The 25,451-nt window shown below is 41.0% G+C and overlaps 1 protein-coding gene across 1 annotated transcript in view; it reads right to left on the bottom strand.

The window, feature by feature from the left end:
* kif5ab (kinesin family member 5A, b) overlaps window positions 1-24,449 on the bottom strand; it is a gene marked incomplete at both ends in the record, with an annotated part of 50,536 nt that extends 26,087 nt beyond the window's left edge. Inside the window, 10 exons of the mRNA XM_079218657.1 lie at window positions 566-714; window positions 1,558-1,662; window positions 2,882-3,006; window positions 3,237-3,324; window positions 4,320-4,375; window positions 5,621-5,669; window positions 6,077-6,181; window positions 6,478-6,551; window positions 8,041-8,128; window positions 24,321-24,449. Of these exons, the coding sequence (XP_079074783.1) occupies window positions 566-714; window positions 1,558-1,662; window positions 2,882-3,006; window positions 3,237-3,324; window positions 4,320-4,375; window positions 5,621-5,669; window positions 6,077-6,181; window positions 6,478-6,551; window positions 8,041-8,128; window positions 24,321-24,449 (968 nt within the window). The remainder of the gene's footprint in view (window positions 1-565; window positions 715-1,557; window positions 1,663-2,881; window positions 3,007-3,236; window positions 3,325-4,319; window positions 4,376-5,620; window positions 5,670-6,076; window positions 6,182-6,477; window positions 6,552-8,040; window positions 8,129-24,320) is intronic.
* Window positions 24,450-25,451: the final 1,002 nt, after the last annotated feature.

Raw genomic sequence — 25,451 nt, 5'->3', positions numbered from 1 at the left:
CATTGTTTGTAGTATATTGATTTTAAGAAAGAGATCAATCATGTGTTAAATAGCGACTGCGGCTGACAGATAATAGACCAAGCCGTCTCTTCATAAAAGTCAAATATCTGCTGTGGATTCCGTTTCTCCTTTTGCTCAGTCATGCATTATTTATTTGTAACCGACAACACTCTTGTGTCAGTCACTATTCAAGGCATTTATTTTGAGAAGGAAAAAGGCTGGAGATGGATGAGGAGGCTTTTTCGGGGATCTTTCAATCCGAGTTTCTTTGTATGGACCATGAGCAATAGGAGTAGATAGCTGGCAAGCACATCAAATCTCTGCTTCTACAAGTGCAGCTTACCCTTACGATTACAAAGAAAACCGACTCTTTAAGCAATCCCAGCACAATCTGGAGCCACACAAACCCTTCCTCCAAAAAGCAAAGTTGGAGGCAGTAATATGTGAACAGCATATCTAAGTAATACACATTTCAGCAGAAAAACATCCCCCAACAGCGGCAGCTGAGCAAGACAGACATGCACAATGCAGCAGCCCATGGCTTCTTAGCATGGAAGCATGTTACCGTTGGCCAAACATCAAGGTGGATTTGGTCTCTGCATCATTGTAGCTAGAGGGAGAGCAACAAATGAACATGGTGGTGCGGCAGTTCCCGCCCAGTGAGTCCTGTAGGATACGCGTCATTTTGCTGTCACGGTACGGCACGTGGGATTTCTACAAAGACATAAAGAGAGGAAGGAAGAAAGGAATTAAAAAAGACTGTTAGAAGGCGATTAAAAGAGCTTGGAGGATATTCTGAAGAACTGTACACCACCATGCACATGCCTTTCTTTATACGAGCTAAATATATGTGTTGTGAGCATCAGCACAAAACAAAGAAAGAAGAGGTTTTTTCTCCATTTGCACCATTCACAGTATTACATTTTTAACCTCTGGAACGCCTTCAAAAGGTCTCCTTGCTCAATGAATAAAGAATGAATGCCGGTTGCTCTATGAAAGATTTGTGAGGCATTTACAGTCTCTGAGTTTTTCCATTAGGTTTATAAGGAGTTCCCTAAGCCTTCCGAGTTATATAATAAGAGATGCTGAATATTTTAATTACGATGATGGAGCTTGAAAGGAGTATGGACTGGGCAGAGAGCATCAGGTGGTTGAATTTGCTGGTTGAAGTTGGTGAAATATGGAAATAGGTTACCAGTGTTATGGTTTATGGAAAAGGGGGACAGCCTACCGAACATGTCACCGCAACTTTTATCCAATCCAACAACAAGACAAGAATTACAATATGGGAGGATTCTGCAGAAGCCAGAATCATGTTCAGTAACAACCTTGTACAATTTGAGCTGTCTACAATATCTGTGCATGGGAACTTTGGCAGTGTAGTGCTAATATGATGAAAAGACATTAGATGAGAAGATTAGGCAGATTCAATCTAGCTCTCGGCAAGAAAGCAAATAAGAAATATTTCCCCAAAAAAATTTCACTATTCCTTTAAAGTGGGGATATGGGCATGTAAACGATAGATAAGAAAGACTACAGATAATTTCTCCACCGTACCGTTCCTTCGGCCAAGGCTGATATGACGTTCCCCAGAGCCGACAGAGACTTGTTGATGTTCTTGGCCTCATCCAGCACTGCTCCCTCTGCACCCGTCTTACTGACCTGGCACACACACACACACACACACACACGCACACACGCACGCACACACACACACACACACACACACACACACACACACACACACACACACACACACACACACACACGAGGAATTGGTTTATAAAGTACATTATCAGCATAAAAATGTCTGTGAGAAAACCCAACACATTTATTTTTTGCAACGTTATATTTTAGTAGTTTTGCTTAACAAACTAAATTATTTGTAACTATGAATTCATAAGAAGGTTTATGGCAATAACTAATTTGGTGGTAATTATAGAGAAAATGCCATTTTAAAAACAGATGAGAAGGTGTTTGAGGAGGTATATCCCAGACATACTTTAATAGGAAATTCACACCACATTCTGTCATAATCGGTATGAGATACAATTATTTACAGCAAGAGAATGAGGGGCTTAATAATTATAAAGGAGAGAGAGAGAGAGCGTTGTCTTATCAAAGCCGTCTTTGGAATACACAACAGCGTCCTGCTCAGTCAATAATATTGACTAAGTGTTGATTCAGTGTTTCACCTCATGGGATGATCAAGATGAAGCATCAGCACTTCACCATCTATGTAGACATTTTGGCCATCTAATACGCACACAATTCTATATTTTCGCATAGTTACCATTAACAATAGACTACCTCCAGGAGCCAGGAGCATGTTCAGCCCTGTCTCTAAATGTATTTTCTGTCTTTATGTCTTCTGTCTTTTAGAGCATGACCTATGTCCTGGAGATACATTGTTTTATAGATAGTGCGATGATGCGAGCTGACTCCCCACCGAGTTTCACCTAAAAGGCCTTGAAACAAGTAGACAGTTAGTTGTTTGTGGCTCTCCTCAATTTTACCTCTATCTCAGCTGAAAACAATTTTTTGTCTCCATCGGCAGAACCAATTGGATTCCTCAAAGTAAACTAACCCTGATATTGCATCAGCGACTGACAAAACCCTCTAAGAGAGATCCTTTATCATGAAGAATTTAATGAAAATTGAGTGCGGTGCCATAAAGTGAGTGTTTTAATTAAAATGCTTTAAGGGGTTAAGTTTAGAGCTTTACTGCATTGATTATCTAAATTCTTTGATGTCTGAAAACAGACAGAGAAATACGCCTGCGTTACAAAATACTGCTCACAGTGAATGCTGAGAGTTTATAGCAGTGCAAAACCCTGTTGTACTTTTAATGTTTTAAGAGAAAATTCCCCAGTTGTCCTACCTTCTCACTCCCGGCGAGGTCAACCAGGTACAACTTCCCACACAGCTTCTGCTCCGTCTCCACGTTTTCTTGTTTGATGTTTATCAGGAAGATGCTGTGACTGCGGGAACTGTGCTCATTCATGTCTGAAGAATGAAGTGAGGAGACAGGAGGAAGACTCTTATTCAGACTCCTTGTATGAAATGACATTCGATTCATCATTTCTCCCAGACGGACTTGTTAAGAGATGTTCCCTTAGCAACTCATTACACCTGTCTCACCTTTGCAACTTGAAACTGTGTGAAAAAAACATACGACATGAAACGCCTGACAGAGTGAGTGCACGAACATAGCAAAGATCAACAGTGTGACTCACTGGTGACAGCAACATGTCGGTTGGCCTTTCCTTCATCTATCACATCCATCACTTCCTCGGGACTGGTGACAAAGCGCTCTGTGCAGCCCTGAGTGAAAGAACAAACATTCACTTATGCTGGGAAGAACGAAATTAACCATCTATACATACACTATGTGCAAACAAACAAACACACACACACACACACACACACACACACACACACACACACACACACACACACACACACACACACACACACACACACACACACACACACAACATCCGACATGCAAAACCCATGTTATACTGCACAAAGAAACACCCACGTTTACATAAGTCTAACAACAAAGACAAAAGTTTGACATTTGCTTTACTTTAAATCAGAATCCTCAAACTCTGAAGCAAAAGTTTGACATTCCTGTTTTTCAACTACGTTAGCTAGCTAGATGAAAACATTGACACCCGGTTAGCTTTGCACAAAGACTGAAAACAAGAGAAAACAGCTAGCCTGGCTCTGTGAAATAGTAACAAAACCCACCTTGCAGCAGATTACTTTTTGATTGTTTAAACTATACAAAAATGTAAGTGTGAAAACTACAATTCACCATTTTGCAGTGGGTTGTATCTGAAACTATTTCAGTTCGGTAAAGTTGGAAAGATATTCAGAGATTCGTACTTTCTGGATCAATAAATAATAAACGACACATTGTTCAAACACAAACGGCGGCTCTTTCTAACCACAGTAAAGTAGACGACGAGCTACTACAAAACAAGTCGTCCTTGAGCTGGACACATACAAAAAATTGTCTCTTATGTGCAGCCGGCTGTGAGACAATTGCACAGGGACCGTCTACAGAGTGAAAAGAGATGCTACAAAATGATTAAATAACATTGCTGTCGTACAGCAACCAAAAATACTTCACACATCAAGCTCATTCTGTCAGTTACACAACACTTATTTTAGAAAAACATGAAGATGATGATGAGCATATTTCTCATACTGTCAACCCAACATTCACTCATATAACATAACATATAGGGTATCTGCATTGTAAAGGGAAATAAATCAAACTGAATCATGTCAAACTGCTGATGACTCACCTTCACATAAGGAACTCTGTATTTGTCTTCATGCACTGATAGGTTGGTTTTTGTCACTATGGTGGGGAAAGGGAAAGAGGTCATTGTATTACCCAAAGCATAATCTCTGTGTGCATGTGTGTAATGCATGTGTTTTCACTCTCTGCACAACTATAATCCAACCTGACTATGTTCCCTTTGAGAGTCAGAATCTGCTAATGTGGTGTAAAAAAAACACGTGACTAGCTATCAATGTATTTTTAATGCAACTGAACTATTTTTGAGGTGGCTGTCAGTAAAATACTATTTTCTTTGCAAAGCCATTTTCTGGCCACAACTCGCGAATGCACCATTTCACATTGGAAAGTTCTGTCTAGTGGATGATGATTACATTTTACAGTATTGTGGAGGCTCTTTGCTTGTGAGTGTCCGTGTTTATGTGTTTTATCACCATACAGCCACCTTTTCTCTTTGGAAATACCTCCACAGCGTGTTGTTCTCTGTGCCACAATTCATCGCGCTTGTCCTCGACTCTTTTTGTGTTCATAGCTTTAACTCCCCTGCATACAAATGGAGACTTTCACCTCTGTCTCTGGCTCAATGAAAGATGAAATCTCTAGGATGCTGGCTACAGCTCCTTGTCCGGGCCTCTCCATCATTTAAAACCTGTTATGTATCTCAGTGATAAGACTATGAACTTCAATGTTGTGGTGCTTCTGTGTGTATAACTCTACAAAGCTTTATGGTCTGAAGAAAAAAGGTATGCAGTATAAACATTCTGCTTTCCATAATAATAAAAAACTCAGAATTGTTAATGCACTACAGCTGCTTGGTGAGTACAAAGAGCTTTGCTTTACCGCCTTACTTTTGATTGATGTTCAATTCTGGACTATTTTTATAATATAACCTTAGCTGTAAATTGAAAAAAAAAATGTTTTACTCCCGAAACACGCAGACATTTTCAGGTACTTTTATCAGCCCTGAGTTATGTCTGCAGTCTTCCTCCCAAGCTGCATACAGCGCCAACACCCTCCATTAATAAGGTAGGACTGTATGTAGCCGAAGGGTCGAAGGATAGTGCAAAAGAAGACCATCACTTGATACAGCCTGGTAATATATTTTCTCAGCTCCTCTCTTTTGTCATAATGTTTTTTTTGTCATAATAGGATTTTGACACCCTTCATGACGACATTACCGTTTATGTATCTAGGTGTATAGTTTGAATTTTCAACTGTGTATTTGCAAGGGAAACTGTACAGTATTAACAAAAAGGAGGTGTGTTTTCACTGTTTCAAAGCCATGTGTTCAGCGCATTAACACACCATCCAGCAGGTCCCGGATTTTATCCATGTAGATCTCAAAGTAGGAGACCTGCAGCAAAACCAAAAAACATTCAATGTGACAAAACACATGTGGCGGGTAATCTTTGGAATAAACAGGACAGAGAGACAAAAAGTGATACAGATAGAGAAATGATGCAAGGGATGATCATTGTGCAAATATGCAAAATGATGTCGCAGTAATCTGTCATCCTGTGGGTCCAGCGAGGTATTATCCACTATTAGAATACTGTTGTGCAAAAGGCAAAAAGCCCAACAACGGTAGTAGGATTATCAAAGTATATATGTCATGATTTATTTATGCTTGGCTGCTTCCACTCAGCCCACCATGTGAGGATTACGTCAGAGGCCCAAGTTGAATTCCCACTGAACGTATACTACAGTAAAAAGAGATGCAAAGGCATACATTACCAGGCACACATAGAAATTCAAACCAACCTTTATGTGAAATTCTAGGTTCTCATCCATTGCAAATATATGTTCAAAAATGTCCTCTGCGATCCGGGGAATGATTCCCATTCCCTGGGGATCATGAAGGTTCCCCTAGGAGAAGAAAGAGAGGCGATAAGAACATGTAGGGGATGAATTAAGTGCAGAGAATCGTAAAAGAAAGAAGAGCAGAGAGGCTTTTGACTTGAAAGGGAACAGGGTTGTTTCCCAGACAGAGCTGTAAAGGAGGTTAGTGCCCACAAAAGCCTGGGAAAGAAAGATAGTGAGCGATGACAGTGATGGAGGGAGATGTACAGTCAGAGGAGAGCAGATGAGGATATACTCTTAGAAAATGTGTGTGTGCACCAGAGCAAGAGGTCTATCTTTTGAATAATTTAATGATGCTGTACCTCCATGGTGTGCGTTTTTCCAGAAGAAGTCTGCCCATAGGCAAAGATAGTCCCATTGTATCCACCCAGTACATCTATAATTAAAAACAGAAAGACACAAAGAGCATTTTAAAGAAAAAGAAAAAAAGCAATCTGACAGAATTTCAGCCAGCCAGGTATGAAATCAATAAGACAGGAAGGCAGAGAAGCACCTACACAAATACAGATATCTTTGACCTTTGTCTTAAACAGATCAGATTGTGCCACATGAAGCGTGTGGGCACTAAGAGATACATGGTATTCAAGCTTGGTTAGTTGCTAAGTGACCTCTGTGGCGGTACACAATAAAAACACATCATATCTGCTGTGTTAAAGTCACCAGGAGTACCAATCAAATACAGAGATAGTTTTCTCTCTCTACACTCATCTGATAGGACAACCCACCAGTTGAGGTTATAGAAGCTCACTGCTGTATGTCATACTGCTAACACAGTCTAACAAAAACCCTAAGGTAAAAGGCAAACATGGATTAAAGAAAAACACTTCACCCTGAAAGGCCAGCTGCCACCGGTCAACTGACCAAACACTAATCACAAATGTTCTCAGCTGAAACACAGAGGCACCCTTCCCCCCCTCTCCTCCTCTCCTCCTCTCCTCATCTCCTTTACTTTAGTCTAGCCTTTACGCTAGACTAATACTTAAATCACTACTCTACTACAACTCTCATCTCAGCATCATATCTTCCACCGCCTCCGTACCGGTCATAGTGAAACCCAAACAAAGCATGACACATTACAGAACAAAGAATTAAGAGTCTGTCTGGAAATAAAGACAGCCGAAATAAGATCAGAGACCACCTGAAAGGGAATCCCAGAAAAGAAGAGAAGAGAAAGAGAGGAAAGACAGCATGAGTGTGAGAGAAAGATGGTGAGAACGGCAAAAAAAGAGGCTGCGAAACAGGGAGACTGACAGCCAGAAAGACCAAAAGGGAGAGAAAGTGTAAACATGGATGTGTCTGCAAACCAGCTTTCTCTGGTCTTGCTCTGTTACCCTTTTCCCCTGACACATTTCAAATTTCCCATTCCTTCATTTTGCTACATCCCTAACCTCGGATTCTTTCAACCATGCACTGCAATTCATCTTGCCTTTATATTTGGTCTTTCCTTGGCCTACTTGGTAATCCCCCACTCTGTAAGTAATCTCTCCCACCAAATCAATCTTGTTCTTTATGCTCCATCTGGAGTTGTTGAATGGAATACCACACTCGCTTTAAAGGTGGCACAAAACCGAGATCTTAATAGGGGTAGACGGAGGGAAAGGGTGAAGGAAATAAGATTAAATTCTGGCTTTCTATCGTTTGATCTCGGGACTTCTGGATACGCTGGTCCCGCTGTGCTGTGATAACCATGCATGTTGCTAATCTGTGCATGCCGATGCTCATACCTATAAGTCGTGTGACCACATCATGTCAGAGAAATGGATTTTCGCAGCGTAAACTGACAAAGCTAGTAGGATATATTCAATCAAGGTGTATTGGCTTTCTCTTTCAGCTTTTGAGTCACTCACCCCGTTTATGTAACTCACCTTTGACAATCTGTTTGGCGCAGGTGTTGTAGACCTGCGTCTGTGTGGTGTTAGTGGGGAACACCTGGTCAAACACAAAGGACTTCCCCTGTGAAGAGCAACACAAACGCAGTCAGCTACACGACAACACAGACAGTTGAGAGACTGTTTTAGATTGTTGTCAACACCTCGTTCTCCCATGTGACTCCCTGTTGAGTCTGCCTTGGGAAGTTTGTGAAGCAGAGACCACATGGGTGTGTTAGAGAGAGCAAAGGAGACTTCATACATCATGCTTATCACTAAAACATTATATTGCCACGATAAAAAAGTGCCACATCAATATTTATTTCATCTTCGTCTTTGCCCTGAATAGCAGCATATATCACATTTAGAGGCCCATCTGTCTTATTTGAGTCGTATGTCTACTGTAGTTGTGTCCGATTTTATTTGTGTGTATTTTGTGGTATTGAGAGAGAGTGGGTGTTTTGAATGAGCGCAGTGCAGCGTGAAGCATCGGGCAAAAGGCTGTGCGACCCCTGGAGAGACAGGGAAAGAGATCACATCTGAGGTGAAGCCATTAGAGGCATCGTTCAAGGACTTGACGAGTAAAGTGATGCAGCAGAGTGGAGAGATAGAGTGGAGGAGGAGAGCAGAGGAGTGGAAATGCAGAGTGCAAAAGAAACTACATGACCTGAAACCAGGGATGGCATGTGAGAAAGACAGAGCAAGTGAATAATAACACACACAAAGACAGATTATCATGTTGTCAGTTAACAAGGCTGTTAACAGCAAGTCAGCCAACCAGCTGACTATCAGCCATTAAACAAGTCACACAGCCAACCGGAGATAGACTAATTGAACCGACACAGGCTTGAGTTTCTATTCAACCAATTAATTAACCAGCATGCATCATTCCGCTGAAAAGCCAGTTCACTCAGATATTCAGTCAACCACTCCATACTAACAACATACAGCGAAAATCTGATGATAAAGATAGCGACTGAGAGCAGTCTAGTCTCCTAAATAAAACATGTCTGACTGCTAGTAGTCACAGTGTATGTATCCGTGTGGGTGGCTAGAGGGATGCATATGTGTATAAAATTCATAGAAGCAGTTTGTGCAATTGTGCAGACAGCCTGCACCGCCCACAAACCCTGCAGACATACACTGTAAAGGAGGCTATCTAACCTTCACCTTTTTTCACTCTGCTCTTTGTGTTGAATTGCGAACACTTATTGACATGTAAGTATGTTGACTTTGATGATGAAACATTTCTATACGTTTCTAAACTTTTCCATGCAAGTCAGTGAACTTCCCTTCATTTAAAGGCATATTTGTAATTATTTGACAGCAGTCAAGAGACACAGAGAAAATAAAATGAGAGATCGGTTATTGACGTGCAACAAAAGGTTCCCAGCCAAACCAAGATGGTCACAACCGCGTAAACCATGCAAACTGCCCGATTTATTTCTTTAATCCTCACAAATGTGCATTGCATCAAATTGCATCATTTTACTAAAAGTAAGACTTATTAAAAGTGCGGGGGACATAACACAAGCGGACCTGGAGCTCATTTTTGCTCTTGACCTTTAATGTACCAAAGAAAAGTGACTCAGCTCTCCGTCACGCCTACAGAAGCGCTGCAGACTTCTCAAATGGTATTTCCCTTTTGGAGTGACAATACAGGTATCTTATGTAACATGGATGTACTGTGTATTGGACAGGATTTATATAGGTTTTATTTTCTATCCGTATTGTTGAGAGGGTTGTATAGTGAGTAAAGTAGTCGTGGGAGCGTCATCATGTTACATAATCAAGTCATTAAATCCATACAAGCTCCATGGGTCCTGCCCATTATATATTGTCATTGGTCTTACTATGCTCACAAATTGTTACATAATCTACAATAAAGAAAATGACATTCTTCTGCCCTTTACTTAAAAGCCATACAACTCCGGGGATGCTCTAAACTGTGATTATGTTTGCACCAGCAGTCTGGGATATAATACATGCATAATCCCCTGCAAGTATTATATATGGGCCCCGCTGCTTCTCAGTCTTAAATGACACATTCAACAACAAGATTGACACAAAATCCCAGTGCACACAACTTAGCTTGAATAATAAGCTCTTTTTTCTGACATTAAAGGATGTATTATTCTGTCATACGTTGGTTTTCTAGTCACATTCAATTTTCAACGCTTTGTAAGCCTTTCTGTCATTTAGTGCACAATACTTTACCATTATAGGAGGTAATAATGTGTGACAGTAAAGGTTTGTAATATGTATACTAGTACAGTGCTTACATCCTTCTCAAGAACAGCTCTTACAAACAACTTCCCGCCCAACACTGCGTTTCCGTTGGCCAAGACACCTGCGTCACATACCCAAGTTGTGGCTTACGGTCAGATACACCTGTGAAAAACAGTCTGGTTCACAGGAAAAAAATACACACAGGCAGACTTTAGTGTAAGGCAAAGTAGGCAACTACCTGGGGGCCCTAGAAATTTATTATGATGTTTCCATGAAAAAATGTACTTAACGCCTCTCTTTGACTCTCCTGGACTTTTACTATGTGCTATTGTGGCATTAATAGTTTTACCATCTATAGACTTAATAGTTTTGCTATTAAATAAGATGTAAACAGCATTCAGAGCATATCTATGATCAGTCAGTGTTGGCTTACCAGCGGTATGTTACCTTGAGCGCAATGCAGAGCAGCGGACATTAGCTTACGCTGGCCAGTGGGACATGCACAACGGCCGATGACATGATCGCGCCTACAGAGGCTGATCGGAGAAACGGTTGTGGAGATATAAGAAGGACATATACATGCAGACAGATTTCACTAATGAATCACGGGAAGTGATGATGAGTAAAAATATAAATGAATCTTATATAGAGTTATTTGTTTGGACTGAGCAGTAACAACACATTTTTGCTGCTTGAAGGCTATTTAGTCAAGCTGTGTAACATACATTTAATTTGTACAACTATAATTTACAGCATTCTGAAAACCTCATTAACTAAGTACAAAGGTATTGGTCAATTTGCAAGGCAAGCCGTGGCTATCTTCACAGTTAGCTTAACCCAACCACAGTCCAGCCACTGTTTGGTGTTTACCTCAGTTTTGCTGTTTAATATTGACTAAAATCAAGAAAAATAGTATTTCAATAGTTCACCCTTTTTCCACAATTTTTAAAGTAAATATTATACGAAAAATATATTGAGTTGATGATATATTAATATTAATATAGTAGATGAGACATGCCATGTTTTTCTTGCCACTCAGTGCTTCTGTTAAACCTATTTTATCAAGAAAAGTCAAAGAGAAAACGCAATTTGTGTCACTCCCAAAAGCTGTAGCTAAATATCTGGCAGTATTACTGTACTGCAATGTAACATTTCCACAATGACAGCTACAGTGCTAGCCTTGCATACAATAATTTGCCTGTGACAGCGGGGACAGTTTGGCAGAATCCAAGCTTCAATTAAATATATTATTTCTCTTCCATTTCTTAATATGCTGAACTGATTAGCTGTTGTTTTCAAGGGCTGTAATCACAACTGCAGGTACAAACAAGCTTCTCATTTGAACTGATTAGAGCTGAATCTGCTTCCAATGATTAATTTGTAATGCAACACAGTATGTGCATACAAACCACACCAAGAGGGGGGAGAAATCATGATGTGGTCTTCATTGGGGTAACTAAAATGAGTCAGTTATATAAGCTGGATGAAAAACAGCCCTTCGCCAATCATTTGTTCTTCTGGCTCCACCGTTACAACACTAATCTGATCCTGTGCTGCATGAAAATAATAATAGCATAAATGTACAAGACAATTTGTAAGCTCTCTTTCTGCATGTCCATCTCTCAGCCCTGTTGGTTTGAGCAGGTATAGGAACACTTGTTTGTGTAATTTAACGGATGTCTTTTCAATTATGTGCATGCATGATGATGTTGAAAGCTGGAACAGGAAGCACGTTCTTTTGTGTATATGTTAGTGTGTGTGTGTGTGTGTGTGTGTGTGTGTGTGTGTGTGTGTGTGTGTGTGTGTGTGTGTGTGTGTAAACATGTGCAAATAATATAATAAATTATGATTGTACATGCAGACATCGTACCCTCAGCTTTATGTGTGATGTCAAACACCCACATGCCCTGTCCAGCCTGCAATTTGCTGCTGTCTGCCAAGAGACAAAAGATGTGGTGGGTTGCAGGCAAAGAGCGAGAGAAAGAGACCAACAGAGAAAGAGACCGAGAGAGAATTTAAAAACACCTAAAGGCAAGAAAAAGAGTTAACTAGAGAGAAAGAAAAAAAAGAGAGATGAAGGGATTCTGCAGCAGCTGTTGAATTTAGATAGAAGTCCTCTGGTACTCTGGTAGAAGTCCTCTGGTATTATCCCCAGGACCACAAAGGCCCCTCTCTAACCAGAGGGCTTGGCATGGATAGACCTCTAATAGACACATACAACATACAATCACATCTAAATCGTGTACTTATGTCTGAAAACAATGACTTGGTGGAGAATGGCCATAATGGGATTGAGAGAGGGGCCCTTTCTCTTCTTGGATATTTTTTCGTTGGTTAGAATATTGATTTTTTACAGTATAGTTATTTTAATAACTCAGCTTGGTAAGGAGCTTTTTCTTGGATTTAGGTCACTCTGCTGAGTGAATTAAATCCATGCAACGTGATTATTAGCTTGCTAGCTGTCCTGCTTATGCTAGCTACGGAAAACGTCAAGTAAAATGTTGCCAGTTTCATGCTGTTTAAACGATTGACAGTTGGCAGTATTGTGCAAAGAAACACAGCACTGCGCCATGAAGGCAAGAAAGAAGAATACTGCTACAGTAGATTGCAAACATGGATGTGAACATAACGTTTTGCAAGAAAATCTCACAGGGTAACTTTAAATTTAAGGAGAGCTCATCATCATCATCATCATCATCAACAATGGTTAAACAAATCAGTCGCAGTTACAAGATCAACATTGATAATGTAGGAGACTAGATGCAAACAACACTCTCTGATATAAAGTCACAATTTGTGGTGTTATTGCCACCATCCACCCCAACCTCCTGAGGTTTTGCGGCACTGTAATGACCTCAAGCTACATTCACCGTTGCTTCTGACAGACAAAAGGTTGTATTCACACAGCCACAAAAGGTCACTTGTCAGGAAAATGTCAACTGATTTTAAGTTGAGCAATTGGCCAATGCCTTAATTTATCTGGTGAGGACAGTCTTGAAGGTAGTTAAGCCACACACAAGAAAAGGCTAGAGCAAAAAACAACTCCCTCTGCATATGGGGAATAATTAGTGCCTGCCATTACTTGTGGAAAGGGAACGTTACTTTCCAACACAATCATGCACATTTTGATCTAATTTAGACAGGTTTAATTCTTGTCACATTCTTCCTCAGTCTATTTTCACACCAAAGCCTCCCTCCCACTAACTCAGAGACACTACATATTTTAAAAGGCAGAGCTGGATGAGATAAGAAGATTAGGCATGTGTTTCTCCTCCTCCTACACATTGGTGGGCTGACAGGCCGCTCACTTCTTTGCTCCATGGCTCTTTTGCAGTGGTTTGGTGTTGGCATGTGAGCTCGACTGAGGGTAGAGGAGGAAAAGCAGGAGGGGTCCTATTTTTCCTCATCAGACTCTGTGTGTGTCTCAGTCTTTGTATCAGTCCCCCACACAAACTCATCAACTCCCTGTCTCTCTCCTCACACACATAAATGCACATACAAGCAGAGTTCATGCTGCCATGTCTGCTCCATTCGTCAAGCTAATCGGGCTTCGAGCCCCAGATAACAGCATCATTAGTGATTCTCAACAACAGAAACCCCTTACAGCTGCAAAAGCTCCAGTCACACAATATTACCAAACATAACTGCATTTCCTAATTCACTCTGCTGACAAGTCTAGGCAGAGTCAACTGGCACACACTGCCTCGAGAGGGCAAAGCACTGATTGCTGAGTTGCGATGGTGGCGGTATTATCTTTTAGTTGTCTTGCAGCTATTTTGTAGTTTTCAAAGCAAATTATTTTTTTGCCGTTTTACTCAATCCTTAGCTAAGAGAACAAAACTTTACCATCCAACATCACATTATTAACATTCTAATAATTACATTAAGTTCCCTGCATCAAGTTGTTTATTAACGATCCACACATTGAAGTGGAGCAATTAGTCCCCCATCAAACTCTGCATAATTTATCAGGATGAGGGAGAGAAACAGGAGACAGAGGAGTGGCGAACAGAGGGAGAGGAAGATTGGGCTTTGTTCACAGATTTTCAGACCAGAAAATAGGAGCAACATCAATCTCCCGGGGGACATTAGTGGAGCGAGAAACAGAGCATTGGAGCCACATCAACATTCAATGTGAAAGAATTATAACTATGACAGATACAGAAAAAATACAGAAAAGATAGGCACAGATAGAGAGAAGACCATAAACATGCTGATGAATATTATTTTATTCCACTCTGAATAGGTCTGGGAAATGACATCCACTCCAGAAGTGCTACCGCAGCTCTACCCACCTGTCTGTTAAGGCTGAGCATTAAGGCCCAACGTATGAAAGCTGGCTTGTTCATAATCTTGTTAATTTATATTAAATCAGGTAGTTCCTGATTTAAATTAAAATGTTGCCAGTTGAGTTTGAAATGTTTCTTGAACTTTGACACAGCAATTGGTAAAACAATCTCATCCCAGGGCCTGTGAAATAGCCCTCCATTAAGCCCTTTAAATTTGCAATAATGTTTTTGGAAACTTGAGTTGGGAACACAATCAGTACTAGTTTGTTTCTTACAGCTGTTACAGAGCAACATTATCTTTCATTGAGTCATGTTTCTGTCCACCTGATGAATGCAAGTTCAATATTTAAACTCTTTAAGCCCTGGTTTTGGGCTCCACCGACTCCTGAGGAAAATAAGAGTGAAGCCATGTTTAGAAAGAAAGCTCTTAACAGAGCCATCAAATCCTCTATACCTCCAAGTCTATTTGTACATTAACCTGTGAGCCACCTGTATTGACTGAATTTAGGCGGGAATCGGTGCTCCAATGAAATGCGAAAGTGAGTGAAATATCTGGCTTTTTAGCTGCTAAATGCTTCACTAACCAACTAGCTGCTAATTGTATGTGTTTGCTGTTTGATGCTAAGTGTGTGCAGATCTCAAAGATTGTCCACTGCATTTTAAAAATGCCTAGCGGTGTGAGTGAACCAAAAGAGTAAAGTTGCAACCGGACAGCTGAAACTAACCAAAAACCGCTAACCAAGAGCTAAATGTAGACAGCTAGGCAGCCGGATACAGTTCAGCAATTTAACCATTGACCCAATGATGGAACAAAAGCGTACAGAATCATGAGGTGGGTCAAAAACCGCAATGGAATACAAACAGGAAAACAAATGCAAAGGGACAGGCAGAAAATACAAAATTAGGTCAGAAAGAGGTCCAGGTGTCTGGGAAATTAAAAAGGCTGGAAAGCACAGGCAAGAAGCAACTAACTTTGGTGATTTGGCAAGAAGTGAAAAAGGTTGGTTTACTATCTGCAGGGCTGATGAGGAAAGTGGGAATAGGTGAGTAGGTGGGCAAGGAAAGTCAGGGAGGGAAGTGACTGGGACAGGAGAAAAGGTCAGATGGCATCTGGTGGACAGGTGGAGAATGGCCATAATGGGATTGATGAAGTAGGGCTATGGCCTGATTGAGAGAGAGAGAGGCAGAATGTAAGACAAAGTATTAATTTAAAGTGTGCAGGAAAATGTCAATTCCAATTCCATGATAACTGAACAAATTCCATCTGCAGCTGAAGATCATGTAATAAGTAAAGAATCTATGAAATGGATTCAGAGGTGAGATTATTCTGTCAACTAAACACTTTTACTTGGACAAAGTTCTTCGACACCAGTTTATGTTTTAAAACATGTAACATTTGAGAGCTCTGGCTAATACTGTTAGATGTGAGAGGCTTTTATATAAATATATGTTTATACTTCTGAGCTAAAGCCCAGAACAACTTAGAAAAGCAAAGCACACTGAAAATGATACAGAGTTCAAATAGACTGTCAATGGAGACACTGCAGAAATTGAGCGAACAAAATAATTGAATGAAGAAGTGAAGGAAAATGGGATAACAAAGATGCCTCATCATGGAGGGAACACTTTGACTGTTTCTGTGCTCGTCTCCAATGTCACGTTGGATTTGGTCTCCAGTCTTTGGCCTTCAAAATTATAGATTTATAGAAATTGTACAGAAAACAGAAATGAACGTTGCGATAGAGATGAGTAGATTAACATGAATTGGGATCAGCGACCTCAGCCTGGAGCAAAGAGTTTCGATCCCAACCTGAGCTATTAGGTGGACTCTCAAAGGGAATATTTTATGTCAAAGAAAATAGCTGAGGTCTCGTGGACTCAAAGTCACAACCTCTATTTCATCCGGCAGGCACCTGCATTCAGCTCAACCTGCGTATAAGCAAATCCAGTAAAAATTAATTCACATAAATTACAAGATTACTCCTGACAGCAGCGTTGTCTCTGTCTGCGCTGCTTCGGCACGACACAGAAAAAGTCAAACACATTTAGCATTAAATGCAGAGGAAATCTTTTTTTTTTCAGGCAGCAGGCTTACCTTAAAGCATCATGCCTAAGTGCTAATGTAGCACTGAATGTGTGAAATAATCTAATCAACACATGCCAATGCAGGAATAGACATTGCATTAATGTATCACCAGTATAACATTACCTGAATGTGTTCTTGTAAAAAAAAGGAGGCTTATTGTACCATTCGTGAGAAGGAATAACAAAAACTTCAGTAATGCCCCTCTCTTCTTGAGAGCGAAGCCATGTTCAGAAAGAAAGCTCTCAAGAAGCCCTTGATTCCTCTATACCAGTAATTAAATTAGTACATACAATATACCCATGAGAAAACTGAATTTAGTAGTGATGATCCAATGAAATGATAATGCAGGCAACTTATAATGCAGACATCTCTACGCTCTGTGCCAAATTGAAATAGATGTTTCGTGTTGTCCTGGTCCACAGTTCTAATTAAATCTGAAACCAGACCCTCGACACTGTGACTGATCCTCAGAAGCAGCCAGAGGAAGACACAGGCAGTAATCCACCAACTATGCATCGACGACTATGTGCCCTGTTAATGATTACACGTGGCAGTGAATGAATTATAAAAAAGGGTAGGATGGAAGACTAAAGAAAATATGACACATAAGCACAAAGTTCTATCATCTTGTGTACGCTGGCGGCAATTATTAAAACAAGTGAAACTATGGGAACAGCTGAATGGAAAATGAAGCAATCCAAGAAATAGTAGTGAGCGATGACTTGAATTTGCTGTAAAAATCAACAACACGGTTAAGAGGATTTTGTTCAGCTACAACTAACGACCGAAGCTGTGCAGCGAGGTAATTTGGATAATAAAAGCCCTCCAGGAAAAAAAGTGAATGGTATTAGGAGTTTGCATAAAATGGCATTAATTTGAAACACAGGGAGATAGAAAAGGGGGAGGGGAGTAAAAGAGCAAAATAATTAGTATGTTGTGATTTATGAATGTATCTACCAGGAGCCACAAAGCTGGAGAAGTGTTTTTAAAAGTTGGGGTTGGAACCAATCTAGAGCCATGTCAAAATTAAAGGGATTGCCAGGATTTTCCAAGTCTCTGTTTATGTATTGTAGTATACAAATCATTCATTAGATTCACGATTAAAAGCAATAATGGAAAATCTTCTTTAAAGCATGGCTCTCCTGAGAAAGGAGGGAAACAGTGACCCAGGGTAGATGTCAATGTGCTATAACAGTGCCAGATCGATAAACTGAACTGTGATTAATTGGTGGAAACATAGTACTGGGCAGGCAAAGTGCAGGGATGCTGCTCTCGTCGCCTTGGGATTTCCTTCTTGATCTACTTCCAGGCAAATACAGCACCAACTGCCCATGTGGCCTTGGCATGTACACACACGTGTGCAAGCACGTGTGCAGGCGGTTACGCTGTACTGACCACAGGCGCCGAGGGCAGACATGGAGACGAGGCAGCATCCTGGGCAGGGCCATGGTTAATGAGGACAGGATGCTCCATTAACGCTCCCCGGAGCTACAAGCCTGCTAGTCACAGCCCACTTCTGTCATAAAGGGAGAGAGATGGGCAGGAAACGTGTTGACGAACTGGCACAAGCTTATCTAACTCTGGCATGTGTGTGCGCTGAGTAAAAATAAAGATGAGCTGATGAACTGGCAGCTAATATGCTGTTGAGTGTGGCTGCAGACTAAATTGGAGTCAGTATAATGGTAATATTAAGGGAAAGATGAGAAGGGGGTGGCAGCACATGTTGGTATGGGGTGTGGCTAGATAGATTAGGCACTTTACAGTTCAAAATAATACACTGTTGCAGATTTTTCTCTTGAAATAAAGCAAAATTAATCTCAGCGAGTATGTTTCTTATTTTGAGGATTCTCACACATCTGGACCGACTGTAGTAAAATAACCCATATACCAGATTCACAAAGATCCTTTAAAATTCCCCTGACTCCTGACTGACAGGCGCGTCCATATTGACACCATTTTAAAACCCACTATAGAAAACTCAGTCTAACTTAATGAGATGACAGACGATGCTGAGCTTCTCCTCTCACATCTTCCCAAAACCGCTGCTGAGTCATGAAGAAAATGAGTCGCAGAATCATTATACCATGAAACACAGCTAGGCAGAGAGAAATACAGTGAAGTGTGTATTTAGGAAGAGAGAGCGATGGGAGGTCTGATCCCTGGTAGCTGTTGTGATGACGCCATTCAACGGGAGAAATGAGTGCAGATCTTGACCCTGCACAGCAATCCCATTACACGGCCTAATTGGATAGGGTGTGTGCACTGCATTGATAGAATTAGACCACTAAAGGGTGCAGGATGGGGATGATGGGAGCCCTTTGGACCTCAATTTGTGATGTTTTCGTCTGCGGGCAGTTAATGCCACTGCAAAGAAATATCCTCGAGGAGAAAACAGCTTGAGTGACTCTGTAAATAACAAAAGGTACGAGGCAGGTAGATGACTTTACTCTTCGCCCACCACGCATGCACTGTCAACAGTTTGTTTTAACAGCAGCTGTTTTCCCGTCTTGGCGCCTAATCAAGAAACGGATAGGAGAAAAAAAGAGAATCAGCCCTCAGCCGAGCACGACATGGAAAGAATTCAGACGCACATCTTAGATTGGTCGGTCATGAATAATCGGTTAATTTCTAAAACTATTACATGCCTATTTTCTGCAACAGTAGCGCAAAGATCCTAATTCATTGTTGTAAATCTCAGAAAAAGCTTTTAGGGGAAAATAAGTGCTTTCTTATGAGGAAGTAGCTAAGCCTGGATAAAAATGGTGAGCTTTCGTGCAGAATAAACTCCATCTCATGTGAACCTTTTGACAAGACTTTTTTAATCCTCTATTCTTCCTGTAAGCAAGATTTGTTTGCAGCAGGTAATACATCAGCCTTTAGCACCCCAGAGTTTCTATGGTCGTCGTGTAACTAAGCAAGGGAACAGCTACCAAGGAGAGGTAATCCATAGAATTATAAATGGGGTGCAGAAAATAGAGCATCAATAGTTCTTTAATGTGCACATTTCAATTGGACTCGCTAACACATGTGAAGCGAGGAGAAACTAAATTCACCGCAAAGTTCATCTATCTCCATATCTATCATGGTCAACAAAAACAAAAGATCAAACGGCTCCAAAAGACAATGACAAGGAGGTCAGTGTAGAGGTTAAGGACGTAATGAGAGTTTTAATTTGAAGCTATATAGCAACATACACACATGCAGAGGCACATGCTCACGCCCCAAGGTTGAGTCTGACAGGAGAATATATTAAAAAAGGATATAAAAGAGGATGATGGCTGGCAATTTTGGAAACAAGCACCAAGAGGAAGGAGGCTTTTCTTGTTGTTTTTGTATTTTTGGTGCAAAACAGTCTGTCACTGCTCCAGGATGCAGGCTCATTAAATTTGTACCTCTAATATTGGAAAGTAATGGTCCATGGTTAAAGGGACTGCTAGTTTCAGAAACACAATGACCCATAGTTGAAGAGGCACTGCAGAGTAAAATCCTCTGTAAAGCATTTCCTCTTGCTCGTTTATAACAGTTAGACATGGAGAGGGGTCTAATAATCTGTGTTTACAAGTTATGTCATACTACACCCCGAAGCTAAACTCAGACTAAGCGTGCAGCTAAGAATATTCACAAAGGTTTACAACAACAGCAGCCAAATTAACCGTATAATTATTTCATTTTGGACAAAATGAATGGAAATGATGCTGTTTTGCCTCTTCAGCACTACTGAGGCTCAGAAGCTCTCGCATCTCCAGGAGATATGACAACAAACCATCACAGGAGGAATAGCGCAGGTCGGAAATGGCAGTTATTTCACATAGACTCCTAACTCAAATCTTATCATTACATACTGACACTGGTATGATGCGTATTTGCATACAATGCATCTTTCATAAGCCTAGCATGTGTACAGCTCATATGGCTCGAGCTCGAGATATCTATATGTCACTGCCTCGGAGCAAGAGAAAGAAAATTCCATATCTTGCTGCTTCGGAGGCGACCATGATTATTTATTATTCATAGAACTGAATCCAATGCGTGATTCATCGTGGTTGTCGTTTTTGCCTGCCAGAAGATTACGAGGGGCAATCTGGCCCCTGTGACGCCGCATTGTTCCAGACAGTGAAATAGCAGAGACAGCTGTGTCACTCCACTGTGGAGCAAACACAAAGGACGAGGTTTGGACAGTATAGGCTGAGTATGGTCATTACTGTCACACAGCCAATGAGCGCTGCGAGGCTCCACAGGTGGCATGTGAGAGGAAAAAAGACGAAAGAAACACACTCATATTAATTAACACATTGATTGTTGTGTTTGACATATTGCTCTAGTCATTTAAATAATGCAATGTCTGAAAGTGCTTCAAGGAACTCTTCAGGAACCTGAATGTCTAACTCAGGGATGCGAGTTTACCTGTTTTACATGTCTTCTATAAATGTGAAGTGTTTCTCTGAAGATTCGACATTCGCTGCATTACAGGTTTCAGGCCTGAATGAGCGATTCTGCTCAGTTGTGTTTGTGCTTGTTGCACTAATGCTCCGCACCTCAGAGAAACGGCACTGATTCCTGATATAGTGAATGCAGAATAGTACTTCTTGTATTTTGGCAGTGAAGTCACAAAACCTAAAGTTCAAGTCAAGTCTAAAGCGCTCAAGGTTGAAATGCACCAAGTCACTGAGGTGATGTCTGAGTTGAGTCCAACTGAGTTGAGTTTTTAGTACTATAAAGACATACAAATCAAATGTCTATATTGGCAATGGATCAGTTGAATGTATAGCATGACAGGGGTTGCAATCAAACTGGCACCAGACTCTCAAGTTACCCAGCTCGTAGTATCTTTCAACTCAATATTAAAATCTGCAACTTTTGGTTCTGTCTCATCGCTCTAATCATAACTGGCATAAACTCACTGCACCTGCTCAGCAGAAAACAGCAGACCGACAAAGGTTGTGTGTAGCTGGTGAACATATGGCAGTGTTTAGCAGCTAAAGAGCCAGACATTTCACTTGAGTTAGTGGAGAACAAAATGTAGTCTAAATCTAAATATTCTCTTGTTTTTAAACAAGGTTGTGTCAATGTTCGAATTGAGAAAAAACACAATCTTTCTCTAAGAAATGTAAAGTCGAATTCACACGCTATAAAATGCATCCTTAGTCAATACTCTTGCTTCTGCACACTTACTTTGTCTGGTATGACCGGCTCATGGAGGCTTATGTCAGATAACTAAAGATAGATATTGCTGTGTGAGTAATATTTCTTTGCTATCTTTAGGACTTCTCTACAGGCGTTTAAGCAACAGATAAACTAAACGTTTTTGGCACCAATTGAAAATAATTTGGTAAAATGCAGGGAATTCAGTGTTTCAATGATATAGTTATGTAACCTTGCTTGAAGTAATCCCTGTTCGAGTAGAGGATGCAAAGCTAATGTTGAAGTTGATGTGTAAAGTTCAAGTTGTCAAAATTCACATCCAAGTTGTTTCAGTTGTCTTTGCTTTTTGACTCTGCAATGAAATCTCTGCACATCAGTCAGACTTCCCCCAATGTTTTAAGACGCTTCATCAATTCAGAGCACACCAACACGCCATCTTCCCAGATATTTAATCTTTCCTCTTGCCTGCCACCCAGGTGCCGTCAAACCATCACTCAAGAGCTGAAATCATGGCCTCTGTCAGTAAACAAGTTCTGTAAGGAGCCTTCCTCAAGCAGACAAATGTGGGGCCATCAGGGCTGGCCAGATGCAAATTATTTTTATCAAACGTCAGAATGCGAGCGCTGAGTTTTCACTACAGGATCCCTGCAGCATTTCTGCTCGCCTGCCAGCCTGATATTCTAAATCCTCATCCAACCTGACGACCGAAGCATTTCAACTCTCAGGAGACTTTTTTTTTTTTCACAACTTCTTAGAGAGATGCTATGGAAGGAAACCACACACTCTGATAGCAGTTACACAACTGAAAACCCTTCACATTATACCTCCCAAGCAGTTACATTTAGAAAGATGAAAACTGTGTGCATGCATCTGTGATCATAGTCATCTGAGCGGAAGGAAATTGATGGGCGGTTCGTACATGAGGGGACTGGAAATATAAGAAGAGAACTGCACGCTTCTGTTTCCAGACATTATCAGTTTTGAAGGCTCCTGCTGCCATACTGAAGTCTTGGTAGGCAACAACAGCCGTGCAGCGCGTACGTTTTCTTGGCATAATGACAGATCACAGTTCCCTTAATTGGTTAACAGGATTTCAATTCCTGCACACTGCTTTAAGCTGTCATCATCTGCAGACTACTATGTAGAGTAAGTACACACTAAAACACTGCAACCTGAATGAAACAGAAGCACCGTCATCAAACACGTGATTGAAAGACAATGATTCAAGATACTCTTTAGAATTTAAAACTGAGTTTTAAATAAATCATAATATACAAGAAAGAACATCTGTATGAATTTTTCATTCTTATGCTGCCTTCAAACACACGCTGAATATATTTAAATGCAGTTACCAAGATTGAAGCGGGAATGATTTCAAGCTGTTGTATTGTCAGCCTGCCACTCCCAAATAACATCAAACTGATGAGATAATGAGCATTCAGTCATTCAATCTGCTTGAAGAAGATATCGTGCTGCTTACACCGTAGACAACAGCAATGCTGTCTTGCATTTCAATATGTGTGCGTGTGTGTGTGTGTGTGTGTGTGTGTGTGTGTGTGTGTGTGTGTGTGTGTGTGTTTTGTGTAAACTGTGCGTGTGTAAGCTGATAGGGATTTTCAGCTGTCTTCATCATCACTTGAACTCAACTCTCAGGCCATATGTGCGTTTGTGTGTGTGTGTGTGTGTGTGTGTGTGTGTGTGTGTGTGTGTGTGTGTGTGTGTGTGTGTGTGTGTGTGTTTTAGCATTGGCCCTGGTGTGCTTTACATCTAAACAACGGGAACATTTGCATTTAGAGCACTCTTAATCTCCTGCTGTTAACCTCAGATCCATCAGATTGAAATGTTTTACAGCTCGGTTCATTTTCACATGCTGCTACAGTGGCAGTGACAGTAATCAGCAGCAGCTATTCAAATATATTGACTGGACAGAAACCCCCAGAGACTAATTATGACTTCCATTAGATTTGCACCTGATACCGCAACAATTCGTTTGAAGCTGACTGCAAGATACACCAACAACGATCAACCCATCCTTCACGATCTTCTGATACAGGAAACACACCAAAATCCAGCAAATCAATACCACAGAAGAAGCCGATAATGAGACTGTGGGATCACAGAGGTGGGGTCAAGAAAATGATGAGTTTTTAAGATCTTCTCAACGCTATAGTAAAGCTCAGCCTTGTGAAATGTATATTGATTGTGGGCTTCATTTCAACAAGAAATGGGATGATTTTGGCAGCTCATCTGAGGACATGACTTGAGAGGCTATTCGTCAATTTGATCTGGCTTTATTTGCTGCAAGGTTTAGTCCACCTTGTTGCACTGCAACACTCATCTGAATGATGCATGATGCTGATCAGAATATTGATAGGGGCTATACTTAGTTTGATCCCTTTCAGAAGCCTTCAAGCCACCAGTGTTGTCTGGTCAATATCTGATGTGTGAGATGAGAAGTGTAACCCTAGCGTTAGCGCACGCCGACTACATGCGGCGACAAAGAGGACGGAGATCGTGAAAAGATAACTTACCCCGAGGTTGACAGTATCTTCTCCTTGAAATATTGGGATGAACTTATCTCTGCGGATAATTTCCGACTTGTTCAGAGGACGAAACCGGCACAACACCTTGATATTGCATTCTGCGTTAGCATCTGCCATTGTAGTGGGGAAAAAATAGTAGACGCGCTTCCAAAAGATAACGAGGAATTTAAATTAAAGACAAAATATTCCCCATGCAACGTTTTCCCGTAAACCACCTGGACGCAGGTTGAAACCACCGGCTATGCCCGCATGCAAAGCGAGACCGGCAAGCGAAACATTTGGAAGAATGAACTACGAGTTTTTGGGGGAGACTCAAGCCGAATTCATTAAAGAAACGTAAAGGAAAAAAAAAAACCGTTTGAGTTTCCTGTTTCAAATGTCCTCAACCCAACTCGGGTACAGTTGAGCGGCGGAGAACAGATGGAGAGTTGTGAATGGTGAGTATATTCCAAGCTGGTCCGGGCGGCAGTGGCTGCTCAGAGGCATGCCTTGCATCACTGTCATGCCAGTGACTCTCATTGGGGGCGGGGCGTGGTAAAGGAGCGACTCAAAATCCTCCCTCATCAGCACCACTGAGCAGAGGGGCCGAGGAGCAGGGAAAGGAGCTCCAACTCTGCTTCTTATTCCCAAAACTATACTGGCCTGGGCAGGAAAAAGTTGACTTTGAACCATTAAACACTTTAGTTTCAGGTGGAGCACAGAAAGTTGAAGCTGCGGCTTGTTGCATCTGATGAGATGATTTATGTTGACAGTTGCCTTTGAGCAGAGCATATCTAGGCTATTTTGTTGTCAGGTCTGAACCAGACTGCTCGCCATGCATGAAAAATTGTGTAGTCACGTGAAAACCCAAGGCTCCATCATTTTTACCCGGAGATTTAAAGGGGTAGGCCGAATCCATTGATGTGTCACAGCACTTGCATTTACTTGAGAGAGACTGATTTAAAAGACAGACTGGTCAAAGTTGATCCATCTAAAATGTTCTGACTTGTAGTCCATCACGCCCCCAAAACGCTTATGAGGCCTAAAGACGTTTCCTAAAAGACTACCCAATTTTCATTAAATTATCCCTGCCTAAATATTATTTCCCCAGACGTTTAGCCACAATAGACATTATACAAC

The sequence above is a fragment of the Taurulus bubalis genome (genome assembly GCF_910589615.1).
Source record: "Taurulus bubalis genome assembly, chromosome: 5".
Classification (NCBI taxonomy): domain Eukaryota; kingdom Metazoa; phylum Chordata; class Actinopteri; order Perciformes; family Cottidae; genus Taurulus; species Taurulus bubalis.
Note: the sequence above shows the minus strand (reverse complement) of the source record. Positions and strands in the feature narration are given on the sequence as shown.